The following is a 14,892-nucleotide window of genomic DNA, read 5'->3' on the forward strand; positions in this document are numbered from 1 at the left end:
GTCAACATTTTAGAATACAAATTAAGGCTATATCTTTTAGGAAGCCTTTCCTTATTAATCCCACCCCTCTCTACACCATCTCCCTTTGTCCATGAGTACAGCAGTTGACTTCTTGCCTCTCCATGAACTTGACTAATACTTTATTTATAAATTTATTTTGATCAGATACTTTTCTGGATTGCTTTGGGCTTGTTTAGTTTATCTAGTCCTTGAGGACAAAGACTACTCTTGTTTGATTAATGACTAATCTTCATTATATACCCCAAGTAGCAATTAAGTTCAACATGTCCTATGAACCCTATAAGTATGCTGACTGGCTCCACATTGACTTCTAAGTTAAGTTTTATCATTAGTATTTATGGAACATCTGCCATTTGTTATCTTGCAGCTACCTGTGATGAAAGCCATGTGCAGATTTAGTTTTGTCTCCTTATCTATTTCTCTTATTCCACCATTTTAATTTTTCTTTTAAACTCTGTACCATAGACTTGAGGTCAAAATCTTTGTTGTATTTTCTAACCAAAACACAATCACATGGATCTGGAAATAACTGGCTGACCAGACCAAACGTATTGACTAATTGATTAATCTCAATGTGGAGTTAGAGGAATTTGTCCTTGGCCAGATTGGATTTTATATCCAATGAATGAGTAAGGATATATATGGTAGGCTTATCAAATTTACAGATGATACAAAAGAGGGAGAGAGAATTAATACACTGAGTGACAGAGTAGAAAGGTAAATAATAAATATTTATTATTTATGATAATAATAAATAATTATTATGTACATTTTTATTATTATTTATAAAGTATTTTATTTTATGTTTATAAAATATTATTTTATAAATAGTATTATTAGGGGCAACTAGATGGTGCAGTAGTATAGAGCACTGGCTCTGAAGTCAGGAGGAAATGAATTAAAAAATGCAGCCTCAGACACTTAACACTTCCTGGCTGTGTGACCCTGGCAAGTTACTTAACCCCAGTTGCCTCGCCAAAAAAAAAAAAAAAAAAAAAAGAAAGAAAGAAAGAAAGAAAAAAAGAAAGAAAGAAAGAAAGAGAAAGAATGACATTTATTGTTTTATTATTATTATTTATTATACCAGGCACTGAGCTAAGGATTTTATAAAATATTATTTCATTAGTGTAGGAACTCAAAAGGAGTTGGATCAGTGAGGCAGAAACAGATAACATTTAAGAGGGATAAATGTAAAATATTTCAGTTGAATTTAAGAAATCAACTACATAAGTACAGGATGGAAAAGTAGCTCATGCTAAAAAAATAAAAATAAAAAACTACAACAACCTCAAAAAGCAAACAAAAAATCCATTTTTGGGTTTTAAGAGATTGCAGCCTAATATAGCAATGTTACGTAGAGACTCTGAAAACCAATGAGTTTGGAGATTACAGTAGTAGAATTGCATCCAGAGAAGCAATAATCCATTTTATTTTGACCTCCTCTGGTTTTCTGGAGTACTTTATCCAGGTATGCTCACTTCATTTATATAATAAACAAGTCACTTTGTATAGTGCTTGAAAATTTACAAAACTCTTCTGTAAAATTGGAATACATGGAACAAACTACCTCACACCGATTCTTTAAATAGTACTTACAACCATGAGTCTTAACCCAGCCACAAAGCACCCCAAGGCTCTGACTGCTTCATTTTGGGGCTCTTGACTTTTTTTGTTTCTCTAAACCACAAGATTTGAGGAAGTGAGAACTAAGATGGTTTAAAAAGAATATATTTAAATTATCATTATCTAAACTGACCTCATCTTTTCAAATTCAGTTCAAAAAAGCATTTATTACATACCTTCTTTGTGACTGTGCTGGGGGCTGGGGACCCAAATGCCAAGACGAGGAACTTACATTCTACTGAGGAGAATCTTGTGCATAGATAAATACATATAAAGTATAAAGTGATATAGAGGCTAGAGAGGGAATCAGATGCCTTTGAACTGAACTTCGAAGGAAGCCGTGTAATCGGTTCTCCTGTGGTTGAATGCTTGGCCAAAGCAGACAAGATCTCTTCCAGTAGATTAGTTAAAATTTCAAACAAATCCGGGCAGCTAAGGCAGCATAGTAGATAAAGCATAGAGTTAAGGAGACTTAAAATCTGGTCTCAGACACTTACTATCTGTCTAACCCCCAGCAAGTCACTTAATTTTGTTTACCTCAATTTCCTCACCTGTAAAATGAAGAAGTGAATAGTAAACCATTCCAATATTTTTGCCAATAAAAACCCAAATGGGGGTAATAAGGATTTGGATAGGATTGAACCACAACCACCACCACAACAAAACATCCCTGATTATTTTGGAGTAAAGAAATGTTTTCAAGGCTGTCCAAGAAGAGGTATACATCAAATCGTTGTCAGCTAGTAAGGACTTTCTAAAATCATAATAGTCAATACTTTTGGACAATATAAATATGATTTTAATTTTAAAAATTTAAAGAGCATTTATTAAATGCCTACTATTAGACACTGTGCTAAGTGTTTACAACTATTTAATTTTATCCTCATGACAACCCTGGGAGGTAAGTGCTATTATTATTCTCATTTTACAAATGAGGAAATTGAGGCAGACAGAAGTTAAGTGACTTGCCCAGTATCACACAATTAACTATTAAGTATCTGAAGCCAGAGGAGAACTCAAGGTTTGTCTGATTCTAGGTCCAGGACTTTATCCCTATCACTTTTTAACATGGGAAATGAAGCTTGATGGCCATACCTTGATAAGATGATGCTCTGAGGAGCCCAGCAAATACTCAGAGATCTTGTCAACTCCTAGCACAAGGGACAGTTTCCCACCTGAAAACCAAACCAACAAAGGGAAGATAAATACATTATAGGCAATTAATCCACCCTTCTTCCCTCCACTTTCTCAGTTGACAAGGACCTTGCTTCTAACTTTACAGAATTGAAGCCATTCAATGGGACCTTCTTCTCCATTTTCTTCATTTCAAAACCTTTTGGAATAACATTCTATTTCCTCCTCCTTCTGACAGTGAGATTCCTCTTCCCCTTGTCAGAGTCTGACATTGTGTGCCCCGATCCCACTCCCTGCCATCTTCCAGAAAATTAATGCCTCAATCATCTCCCTTTAATTCTTAATTTCTCCCCTTTTATTGATTCTTTCTCTATAGCCTTCAAATATGTCTTTCTCATATATCCTTTAAAAACCCCCAACAAAACTCCCCTCTTCCAACTTTACCATTTTTATTAAGGGTATCTTATAAGGGCACTATCCTTCTAATCGCTTTGCTTTGCAATTTTGACATTATCCTGGACTCTATATTCTGCCTTGTCCCACATATCTGAGCAGCTGTCAAATCTTGTTATTCTACCTCAACAACATCCTTCAAATTCACTATCTCTCTGCTTATATGGTCATCTTATTTCAGATTCTTATCACCTGCCTAAATAATTGCAATGACCTCTCAGACTCCATACTCTCCCCACTCCAGTCTAGAATGTTGCATCATTTCCTTAAGCATAGATGTGACCAAATTACTTCCCTAATTAATAATCTCCAGTGGCTCCTTATCATCTCTAGGATAAAATGCAAACTTTTGTTTAGCTTTTAAAGTTGCACACCATCCAGTCAGATACATTCCTAGCTTTGGTGCATTGCATATTACTTCCTTTCCCCTACCCTCTGAGATCCACCCAAACTGGCCTTCTCTCTGTCCCTCAGATTATTACCCTACCTTTGCACTAGCTACCTCCCATTATCTGCTCTTGATAGAATCTCTCCTACTCATCTTCCCTGCTTCCTTAACTCTCCTGTGCACCCTGCCCCATTTCTATGTCACTCTGATACATGTCAGTTGTTGATTTCCATCTCAAAAGTGAACTAAAATGATATCATGTTGGAGCTCAAAGTACGGTATGTCCAACTGTGGCTGATCAGACCAATATGGGCTTGAGAGGGTCTACTACAAGTCAGGCACAAATAGTTTGTATAATACATCTTACTGGTAATTTGAAAGATAATTTTTTAAAACTTTAGTGGTGGGGCAGCTAGGTGGCACAGTGGCTAGAGCACCAGTCCTGAATTCAGGAGACCAGAGTTCAAATCTGCTCTCAGACACTTAACACTTCCTAGCTGTGTAACCCTGGGCAAGTCACTTAACCCCAGCCTCAGGAAAAAAAAAAAAAAACAAAAAAAAAAAACTTCAATGCTTTTCAAGTTTTTTTTTCCTGTATATTTTACACTATTTAAATGATGAATCCAGGTTATATATGATGAATAGTCATGCACTTTATCAATGTACTATAATCAGTTATTATCAATGTAAAATAATTAGCAATTTAAAATATATTAAGTGTAAAAAATTCACCATTATAATTTTTTTTAAAGATCATTGGATTACTTGCTGTCTAGGAGAAGGGAGTAGGAGGAAGGGAGGGAGAAAAATTGCAACACAAGCTTTTGCAAGGATGAATGTTGAAAACTATCTTTGAATATATTTTGAAAATAAAAAGAAAAATTAAAATTTTAAAATAAAAATTATTTAAGAAGAAGAGGAAGAGGAGGAGGAAGAAGAAAAAAGAAAAAGAAGAAAGGAAAAGGAGAAAGAAGGAAAAGAAGAAACAAAGAAAGAAGAGAAGAAAGAAGAAAAATAAGAGAAGAGAAGAGAAGAGAAGAGAAGAGAAGAAGAAAGAAGAGAAAGAAAAAGAAAGAAAAAAGAAGGAGGATGAGGAAAAGGAGGAAGAGAAAGAGAAGAAGAAGCTGCTGAAACCTGGAAATTAAGTTATTCTCCTAAAGACACACAAAATCACTAGTGGATTTATAAATCCCAGATCAGCTTTCTCAGCACAAGATTCACATCCCATTTTCATTCACCTTGAGAAGTGAAATTTTCATGGTAGACATTATAGGCTTTTCTGTGGGCATCAAAAATGGCCTGAAAACGAGAAGACCTTGACTCCTGGTGGGGAAGATCCTCCATGGCTGCTTCCAAATCACTGAAAGTGAACCAGACCTGCACCAGGTCCCCAAAGGAGTGGAAGGCAAACCAAGCATAGTCGGCAAAGAGGCTGGGGAAAAGTTCACTTTTCCAGGCCCCAGCTTGTCTGGGTAAAGTTGAATGGTGCAGGACCCCCAGCGGCTGGAGCTGAGCAGCACGGAGCCTCTCAAGAAGTCTTCTGTAGCATTGCACTGTGCTCTTGTCTGGCTCTTGGGAGCTTCCTGTCGGGAGAAGTTGTGCCCAAGGAAGGAAGACTTTATAGTGGGTCACCCCACTGGCATAAAGGCTGGTCAAGTATTCCGACGAAGTGGCAATCCACGGCTGGCTGCAGATGTGAGCATCCAGGCTGGCTGCTGTGAAGTTGGCCCCCTGCTCACTTAATGGAGGATTCGAGTCCTGAATCCAGTCACTAGGGAGAGGGCCAGCCGCTACAATGAAATTCCGAGTGGATTCCCAGTCTACTGCCCAGCAAGGAGAACTGGACAGAAGAACAAACACTATATTCCATGCCAGTTCCATTTCTAATGACAAATTCTAGAGATGAAGAAAAATCTTAGATATTTATACATGAAATCAGGGGTTGTAAAATGCTAAGGGGTTGTAAAATGTAATGATTAACAAAGATTATCTGCAAAAATAAATTGTAAACTATGTACCCAGCACAAAGAAATAGAACATACTGCTGTCTGTGGTGACAGCTAGGTGGCTCAGTGGCTGGAGCACTATGCCTAAACTCAGGAAAAACCTCAGTTCAAATCCCTACTTACTAGCTGGGTGATGCTGGGCATCATTCCAACATCTTTGTCAAGAAAATCCCATGGTGGGATGGACACTGTGTCCCACAGAGAGTTGGCTACTGCTGAATGACTGAAAAACAAGCAGTCTATGGACTTTGGAGGCAGGAGAACAAACCCCAAAATCTGAAAGAGTTTTATTTTTCATTATTTATTTATTTATTTTTGCTGAGACAATTGGGGTTAAGTGACTTGCCCAGGGTCACACAGCTAGGAAGTGTTAAGTGTCTGAGGTCACATTTGAACTCAGGTCCTCCTGACTTCAGGGCTGGTGCTCTATCCACTGTGCCACCTAGATGCCCCCGAAAGAGTTTTAGAAAGATATTTATTCTGTCACTTGATGAAGGAGAGGAAACCAAAAAGAAAGTGTGACTTCTCATGCAGTCTCTGGAAGGTTTATATCATATAGGATTTAGATAAGGGTACCTATATATGAGCTTGAAAATTAGGTAAATTGAGATGGATATCAATAAATATAAGCATTCAATAAAATTTACAGAAAGCCAGATACTGTTTTGGGTGAGTGGTGGATCCAGGACTTGAAGGAACTCAAAATTCCTTCTCTGGCATCTTGGAGAATTATTGAAGTCAGAGTGACATTCTGAGCTCAAACAATCTCTAGTCACATAAAATTAGATTTAAACAGTATAAAAATTTTTTATGGTCAGTTTATGTTATTTTAACATTTTTTTCCTGATTATACATGTATATTAACTTTTTAGATACACATTTTAAAAATTTTTTTCTTTATTAAAGCTTTTTATATTTCAAAACATATGCATAGACAATTCTTCTAGCCCTTGCAAAACCTTGTGTTCCAATTCCCCCCCTTTCCCCCACCTCCTCCCCTAGATGGCAAGTAGTCCAATATATGTTAAACATGGTAGAAATAAAAGTTAAATTCAATATATGCACACATATTTATACAATTATTGTGCTGCACAAGAAAAATCAAATCAACCCAGTTAAAAAAGAGAGAGAAACAAAACAAAATGCAAGTAAACAACAACAGAGAGAGTGAGAATGCTATGTTGTGGTCCATATTCAGTTCCCACAATCCTCTCTGGGTGTAGATAGCTCTCTTCATCACTGAACAATTGGAACTGATTTGGTTCATCTCATTGTTGAAGAGAGCCATGTTCATCAGATTTTATCATCATATAGTCTTCTTGTTGCTGTGTATAATAATTTCCTAATCCTGCTCATTTCACTCAGCATCAGTTCATGTAAGTCTCTCCAAGCTTCTCCGTATTCATCCTGCTGGTCATTTCTTACAAAACAATAATATTCCATAACATTCATATACCGTAACTTATTCGGCCATTTTCCAATTGATGAGCATCCACTCAATTTCCAGTTTCTGGCCACTACAAAGAGGGCTGCCACAAACATTTTTTTAAATTTTATTTATAAATTTTTTGACATTATATATGCATGAGTAATTTTTTTGTAACATTATCCCTTGTATTCATTTTTCCAAATTTCCCCCTCCCTCTCTCTACTCCCTCCCCTTGATTACAGGTAATCCCATATATTTTACATGTGTTACAATATAACCTAGATACAATATATGTGTGTAAATACCATTTTCTTGTTGCACATTAAGTATTAGCTTCCGAAGGTATAAGTAATCTGGGTAGATAGACAGTAGTGCTAACAATTTACATTCACTTCCCAGTGTTCCTTCTCTGGGTGTAGTTGTTTCTGTCCATCATTGATCAGCTGGAAGTGAGTTGGATCTTCTTTATGTTGAAGATTTCCACTTCCATCAGAATACATCCTCATACAGCATTGAAGTGTACAGCGATCTTCTGGTTCTGTTCGTTTCACTCAGCATCAGTTGATGTAAGTCTCTCCAAGCCTCTCTGTATTCCTCCTGTTGGTCATTTCTTACAGAGCAATAATATTCCATAACCTTCATATACCATAATTTACCCAACCATTCTCCAATTGATGGACATCCATTCATCTTCCAGTTTCTAGCCACTACGAAAAGAGCTACCACAAACATTTTGGCACATACAGGTCGCTTTCCGCTCTTTAGTATTTCTTTGGGATATAAGCCCAGTAGCAGCAATGCTGGATCAAAGGGTATGCACAGTTTGATAACTTTTTGGGCATAGTTCCAAATTGCTCTCCAGAATGGTTGGATTCTTTCACAACTCCACCAACAATGTATCAGTGTCCCAGTTTTCCCACATCCCCTCCAACATTCATCATTATTTGTTCCTGTCATCTTAGCCAATCTGACAGGTGTCTAGTGGTATCTCAGAGTTGTCTTAATTTGCATTTTTCTGATCAGTAGTGCCACAAACATTTTTGCACATGTGGGTCCCTTTCCCTCCTTTAAGATCTCTTTGGATTATAAGCCCAGTAGTAACTCTGCTGAATCTAAGAGTATGAACAGTTTGATAACTTTTTGAGCATAGTTCCAAATTGCTCTCCAAAATGATTGGATCCATTCACAAGTCCACCAACAATGCATCAGTGTCCCAGTTTTCCCGCATCCCCTCCAACATTCGTCATTATCTTTTTAACTTAATATAATCAAAATTTTCTATTTTGTGATCAATAATGATCTCTAGTCACAAATTTGGTCACAAATTCCTTTCTCTTCCATAGATCTGAGAGGTAAACTATCCTATGTTCTTCTAATTTATTTATATTCTCATTCTTTATGCCTAAATCATGAACCCATTTTGACTTTATCTTGGTGTATGGTGTTAAGTGTAGGCCAATGCCTAGTTTCTGCCATACTAATTTCTAGTTTTCCCAGCAGTTTTTGTCAAACAGTGAATTTTTATCCCAAAAGTTGGAGTCTCTGGATTTGTCAAACACTAGATTGCTATACTTATTGACTATTTTGTCCTGTGAACCTAACCTGTTCCGTTGATCAACTGCTTTATTTCTTAGCCAATATCAAATGGTTTTGGTGACTGCTGCTTTATAATATAATTTTAGATCTGGTACAGCTAGGCCGCCTTCATTTAATTTTTTTTCATTAGTTTCTTTTGAAAGTCTTGACCTTTGTTCTTCCAGATGAATTTTGTTATTTTTTCTAGGTCAGTAAAATATTTATTTGGGAGTCTGATTGGTATAGTATTAAATAAATAGATTAGTTTAGGTAGTATTATCATCTTTATTATATTCACTTGGCTATCCAAGAGCACTTAATATTTTTCCAATTGTTTAGATCTGACTTTATTTGTATGGAAAATGTTTTATAGTTTTGTTCATATAATTCCTGACTTTCTCTTGGCAGATAGATCCCCAAATATTTTATACTATCAGCAGTTACTTTAAATGGAATTTCTCTTTGTATCTCTAGCTGTTGGATTTTGTTAGTGATATATAAAAATGCTGATGATTTATGTGGATTTATTTTATATCCTACAACTTTGCTAAAGCTGTGGATTATTTCTAATAGCTTTTTAGTTGATTCTCTAGGGTTTTCTAAGTATACCATCATATCATCGGCAAAGAATGATAATTTGGTTTCCTCATTACCTACTTTAATCCCTTTAATCACTTTTTCTTCTGTTATTGCTGAGGCTAGCATTTCTAATACAATATTGAATAGTAATGGTGATAGTGGGCAACCTTGTTACACCCCTGACCTTATTGGGAATGATTCCAGTTTATCACCATTACATATATGCTTATATAGTTTTAAATAGATGCTACTATTTTAAGGAGAAGTCCATTTATGTGTATACTTTCTAGTGTTTTTAATAGAAATGGGTGTTGAATTTTATCAAATGCTTTTTCTGCATCTATGGAGATAATCATATGGTTATTAACATTTAACAGCATTTGATTATTGATAAAGTCAATTATGCTAATAGTTTTCCTAATATTGAACCAGCCCTGCATTCCTGGTATAAATCCTACTTGGTCATGGTGTATTATCCTGGGGATGATTTCCTGTAATCTCTTTGCTAATATTTTAAGATTTTAGCATCAATATTCACTAGGGAGATTGGTCTATAATTTTCTTTCTCTGTTTTCATTCAACCTGTTTTAGGTATCAGCACCATATCTGTGTCATAAAAGGAATTTGGTAGGACTCCTTCAATCCCTATTTTTTCAAATAGTTTATATAGCATTGGAGTTAATTGTTCTTTAAATGTTTGGTAGAATTCCCGTGTAAATCCATCTGGCCCTGGAGATTTTTTTTTTTAGGGAGTTGATTAATAGCTTGTTCTATTTCTTTTTCTAAAATGGTGCTATCCTCTTATTTTTAGAATTTCAAGTTTAGTATTTGATTGGGAGTTTTAAATTTGTACTTTTTCTAGCTTTTTTTAGGTGCAAGCCCAATTCATTTATCTTCTCTTTCTCTATTTTATGCTAGTAAGCCTCTAGAGACATAAAATTTCCCCTTATTACCACTTTGGCTGCATCCCACAAATTTTGGTATGTTGTTTCATTATTGTCATTCTCTTGGATGAAATTATTAATTGTGTCTGTGATTTGCTGTTTCTAAATACACATTTCTTAATAAATCCTGTTGAGAAAGAAAAATCAGAACAAAAGAGAAAAAGTCACTGGAGATTAAAAAAAAAAAGTAACATAGCATGATGTGCTGATTTATATTCAATCTCTACAGTTCTCTTTTTGGATGTAGATGGAATTTTCTATGCAAAGTTCATTTAGATTGCCTTGGATCCCTGAACCACTGAAAAGAATCAAGTCTTTCAGTTGATCATCACACATTCTTTTTTTTTTAAATTTTATAATTATAATTTTTGACAGTATATATGCATGAGTAATTTTTTATAACATTATCCCTTGTATTCATTTTTCCAGATTTTCCCCTCCCTCCCTCTACTCCCTCCCCTAGATGACAGGCAATCTCATACATTTTACATGTGTTACAGTATAACCTAGATACAATATATGTGGATCATCACACATTCTTGATGTTATTGTGTAAAATGTATTTCTGGTTCTGCTTATTTCAACCAGCTCTCAGTTCATATAAACCTTTCCAGACCTTTCTAAAATCAGTTTGTTCATCTTTTTTTTTTTTTTGAACAATAATATTATATTATCTTTATATACTACAACTTGTTCAGCCATTCCTTACTCCTTTTCCAATTCTTTAATACCACACATGTGGGTCCTTTTTCTCTCTTAGTATTTCCTTGGGATTCAGACCAATAATAGCACTTCTGGGTCAAAGGGTATGCACCATTTTATAGCTCTTAGGCATATGAACAGAATAAAAAAATTTTTTAAGTTTTCTGAAAATATAATAAAGCATTTCCCACAAGGGCATCGGTCACCTGCAGCATCTGTGGTCTTATTACCACAGGATTCAGTAATAGTCATTACATTTATTGTACATTGTTACCAATTGTAATGTTATTGTTATTTATATTATGCTTAAGTTGTATAACATTCTCCTGGTCCTGCTTACTTTGCTCTGTTTTAGTTCCTACTAGTTTTCCTGAGTTTCTTGAAATTACTTATAATGATATCTTATGGTTAAATAGTAAGCCATCAATCACAGTGCTTTAAGGTTTGCAAAGTACTTCATGTACATTTTTTCATTTGATCCTCACAACACCGTGTAGTAAGAGTCATTATCATCTTCATTTTATGTATTAGGAAACTAAGGCTGAAAAGGAAGTGACTTACTTGTCCAGGGTCACACAGCTGGTAAAAGGTATGAGTCAAGATTTGAACTCAGGTCTCCTGAGTCTGAAAACCACCATTCTATTTTTTTTTTGCCCTGAGGCTGGGGTTAAGTGACTTGCCCAGGGTCACACAGCCAGGAATTGTTAAGTATCTGAGACCAGATTTGAACTCAGGTCTCCTGAGTCTGAAAACCACCATTCTATTTTTTTTTTTCCCTGAGGCTGGGGGTAAGTGAGTTGCCCAGGGTCACACAGCCAGGAAGTGTTAAGTGTCTGAGACCAGATTTGAACTCGGGTTGGTGCTCTATCCACTGCGCCACCTAGCTGCCCCACCACCATTCTATTAACTACACCAACTGATTGCCCTTCAAAGATAGTCTCTTCCCGCAAAGAGATCACATATTAATTTATCTAACTAATTAGTTCAGCTTATTAACATTGTAACCAATTAATTGACCAGCATATTAATTAATTAAAAGAATCATTATTAATTAGTTCAATAACATACAATTAAGTTTAATTTAATCAATATATTAGTTTAATAATATATAATTAATTAAATTTAATGTAATAAACATTTAATAACATAACTAATTAAGTTGGTTTAATCAACATATTAATTAGTTGGTTTAATAACGCACACACACATGTTATCGCCCATACATGTACAAACACACAGGTATGTACACACATGTACTGCGCAAACATGCAGGTATGGTTGTATGGATATATGCATGTCACATGTGATCTATGTGTGCACAGTATGACTACATGTAGACTCAATGCAATGTATATGCATGTGATTGCATACACAACATGCATCCACATCCACACAACCTGCCCCTGTGTAAGATACCTGATCATACATGTGTCCATGCACAGGTGCAGACATGCTCATGTGCATATAGCTATATACACCTTACACGTTCACATACAAATATAAGTGCAAAATATCCGTTCAATGAATTAAAAATGAGGGGGATCTGGGGGGCAACAACTGGGAGCAAGAATCCCAGCCCAGGAGAGAAGGGACTGGGACAGGACTCTCTAGTGCAGAAGCTGGCACCTGAGTGTTTCTGGAAGCAGAGCTATCTTGGGACAGGGAGGAGTAAGCACCTCACTCAGACCATCTGAGCAGAGGCCACAGCTGGCAAGGGAGCACTGTGCTATCAGCCAGGACAAGCAGTAAAGGGGACAATATTCCATTCTGTGCACACACCACAGTGCCTGAACCACATCCAGGCAATGGGCTCTCACTTTTTCTGGTTTTTTTGTTTGTTTGTTTTTTACTTCCACAAAAAGTGTTGCTATATTAGCTTGCATATAGAGATCTTTCCTTGTTTTTCATTTCTTTGGGAGGCTTCCTAAATTTTCCATTGATCCTATGCATAATGAAGAAGGCCTACTAAAAATAGGGGGAAGTATCATGTTCTTCTCCCAAAAAAGATTTATTTTGGCTATTCTCCCGAAACTGGAAAGAAAAGCGTCCAAATTAATGTTCAGGAGCAGCATGACCTGTTCAGCTGGCTGTGGCCCCTGAGGTACCTGCCGAAGGTTACCCTGTGGATGCTGAGCCATCCGTGGAAAGCCTGTCTCTGGTTCTCAGGTTCCACCTCTCAGTGATGTCCAGATCACCATGATCCTTCACCAGATATGAGCTTAAAGAGTCAGAAATGAAGCTGAAATCAGTCCAGACCACAGAGCTGAAGTTAACAGGACTTTGGACACGTCCCTCAGCCAAAGACTTTCTTGGTTGGGTTTTGCCGGCTCAGAGGATTGCTTATGTTCTGGCTAAAACCAGGGTTCTGCCCTCCCTGCCCGAGTCATTTATGAAGGCAAATTAGGCTGGGGTTTTTTTTTGCCAATTTTTTGTCCACTTCTTACCTAGTCTTTAATTACTGAATGAATCAGACAGACTGATTCCTGAGAGAGAGATCTCTGCTTAAAAGAGTCAAGGTCTCCCAAAGCATCCAGGACCATCTCCAGTTGTCTTGCCCTGTGTCTTGCCACTGGGTTCCAGTAACTCTGAAGGGGAGAGTAAGACTAAACTTTTCTCAGCTCTACCTCACTTACATCCACTTTATTTGCCAGTGGAGACATCACTCTCCTGATGTCATTGGTCCTCTTCCAGGAGAATCCACAATAAGTGGACTGGGATAAGTTACAGGATGTTTCCTTGGGCTTGAATTTTCTCCCTTACGGTTTACCATGATGTCCCAGAAGCAGGACTTCCAGGTTCTTCACAGGGAAAAAGTGCAATGCATACATGAGACCCCCACTGCACTCTCTTGTTCCTTGTTTGGTCATGAATTCTTCTCCTAACCAGCAAATAACTTTAGATCTATAATGAGTAACAAAAAAGTATTGGAAATAGTTCTAATTGCCCCCTTGTCCCTTCCCACCCTTTGCTTTAATCCTCATAAATTATATACTTTTCATGCCAGTGTTTTACTTTAAAAGTTACCATATTTACTCAATTTGTACTATGAAGCTATTGGACTAGATGATTTCCTAAGTCCTTCTGAGCTCTAACATTTTATGAGTATTAATGGATAGTTAATTAATAACTGCTAGGTACTGGGAACCGAAAGAAATCAAAAATCAATCCCCCACCCTCAAGGAGTTTACATACCACTAAGATATAAAATATAATTACCTTATATTTTATATAGCCAAATATAGATATAAATCTATAAATTTATATAAAATATAGATAAATGCAATATTTTATTTTGTTCTGTTTTTGCAAGGCAATTGAGGTTAAGCCTAATTGCACAGCTAGTAAGTGCCAAGGGTCTAAAGCTAGATTTGAAATCCTCCTGACTATCCATTGTGCCATCTTGCTATCCTAAATGCTCTGTAATTTGAAGAGGAAAGATTGGGAGATGAGGAAAGGTCTCCTAAAGGAGTTGGTACCTGAGTTGAGCCCTATTAGTGATGAGGAAGAAGTAGCTAAGTACTTAAGAGAGTTCGGGGATCTACAGGGAGGTGTGGAATGGAAGGCTGGGATTAAGAAAGTGCAATTTGGACCAGCTCATTTGCAGTGGAGAGAGTGGGGAATGAGGGAACTGAAGCTGGGAGTCTAGGCTGGAATCAGATGTAGAAGGCTTTAAATGTTAAGCTGAGCACTGGAAGGGATAGCTCTATCCTCAAGCAGGAACGTGGACGGCTTAGTTTAGGAAAATCAGGTTAGAGGATGCGTTGGAGCCAGGAGAGACTGTAAACAGGGAGAACAGGGGTTATTGCTACAGGCTGAAGACTGAACTAAGCTGGTGATGTTGTGGACTAAAGGAGGAATAAATAAAATAGGCAAATGTGTATGGAGGATTTGGGCATGTTGAGTTTTTAAATGCCTGACAGACATTTACATTCTTATTACAAATATTATCCCATTTGAGGAGAGAAAGATTAGAACTGGATATATTTGAAATTTGGGAGTCATATGCATAAAGAAAATTAGATCCAAAGGAAGGGAATA

The 14,892-nt window shown here is 36.7% G+C and overlaps 1 protein-coding gene across 1 annotated transcript in view; it reads right to left on the reverse strand.

Moving 5' to 3' along the window:
- LCT (lactase) overlaps positions 1–5,500 on the reverse strand; it is a 42,221-nt gene extending 36,721 nt beyond the window's left edge. The window contains 2 exon segments of the mRNA XM_074301925.1: positions 2,740–2,819; positions 4,858–5,500. Of these exon segments, the coding sequence (XP_074158026.1) occupies positions 2,740–2,819; positions 4,858–5,500 (723 nt within the window).
- Positions 5,501–14,892: the final 9,392 nt, after the last annotated feature.

Source organism: Sminthopsis crassicaudata, chromosome 3 (assembly GCF_048593235.1).
Source record: "Sminthopsis crassicaudata isolate SCR6 chromosome 3, ASM4859323v1, whole genome shotgun sequence".
Classification (NCBI taxonomy): Eukaryota; Metazoa; Chordata; class Mammalia; order Dasyuromorphia; family Dasyuridae; genus Sminthopsis; species Sminthopsis crassicaudata.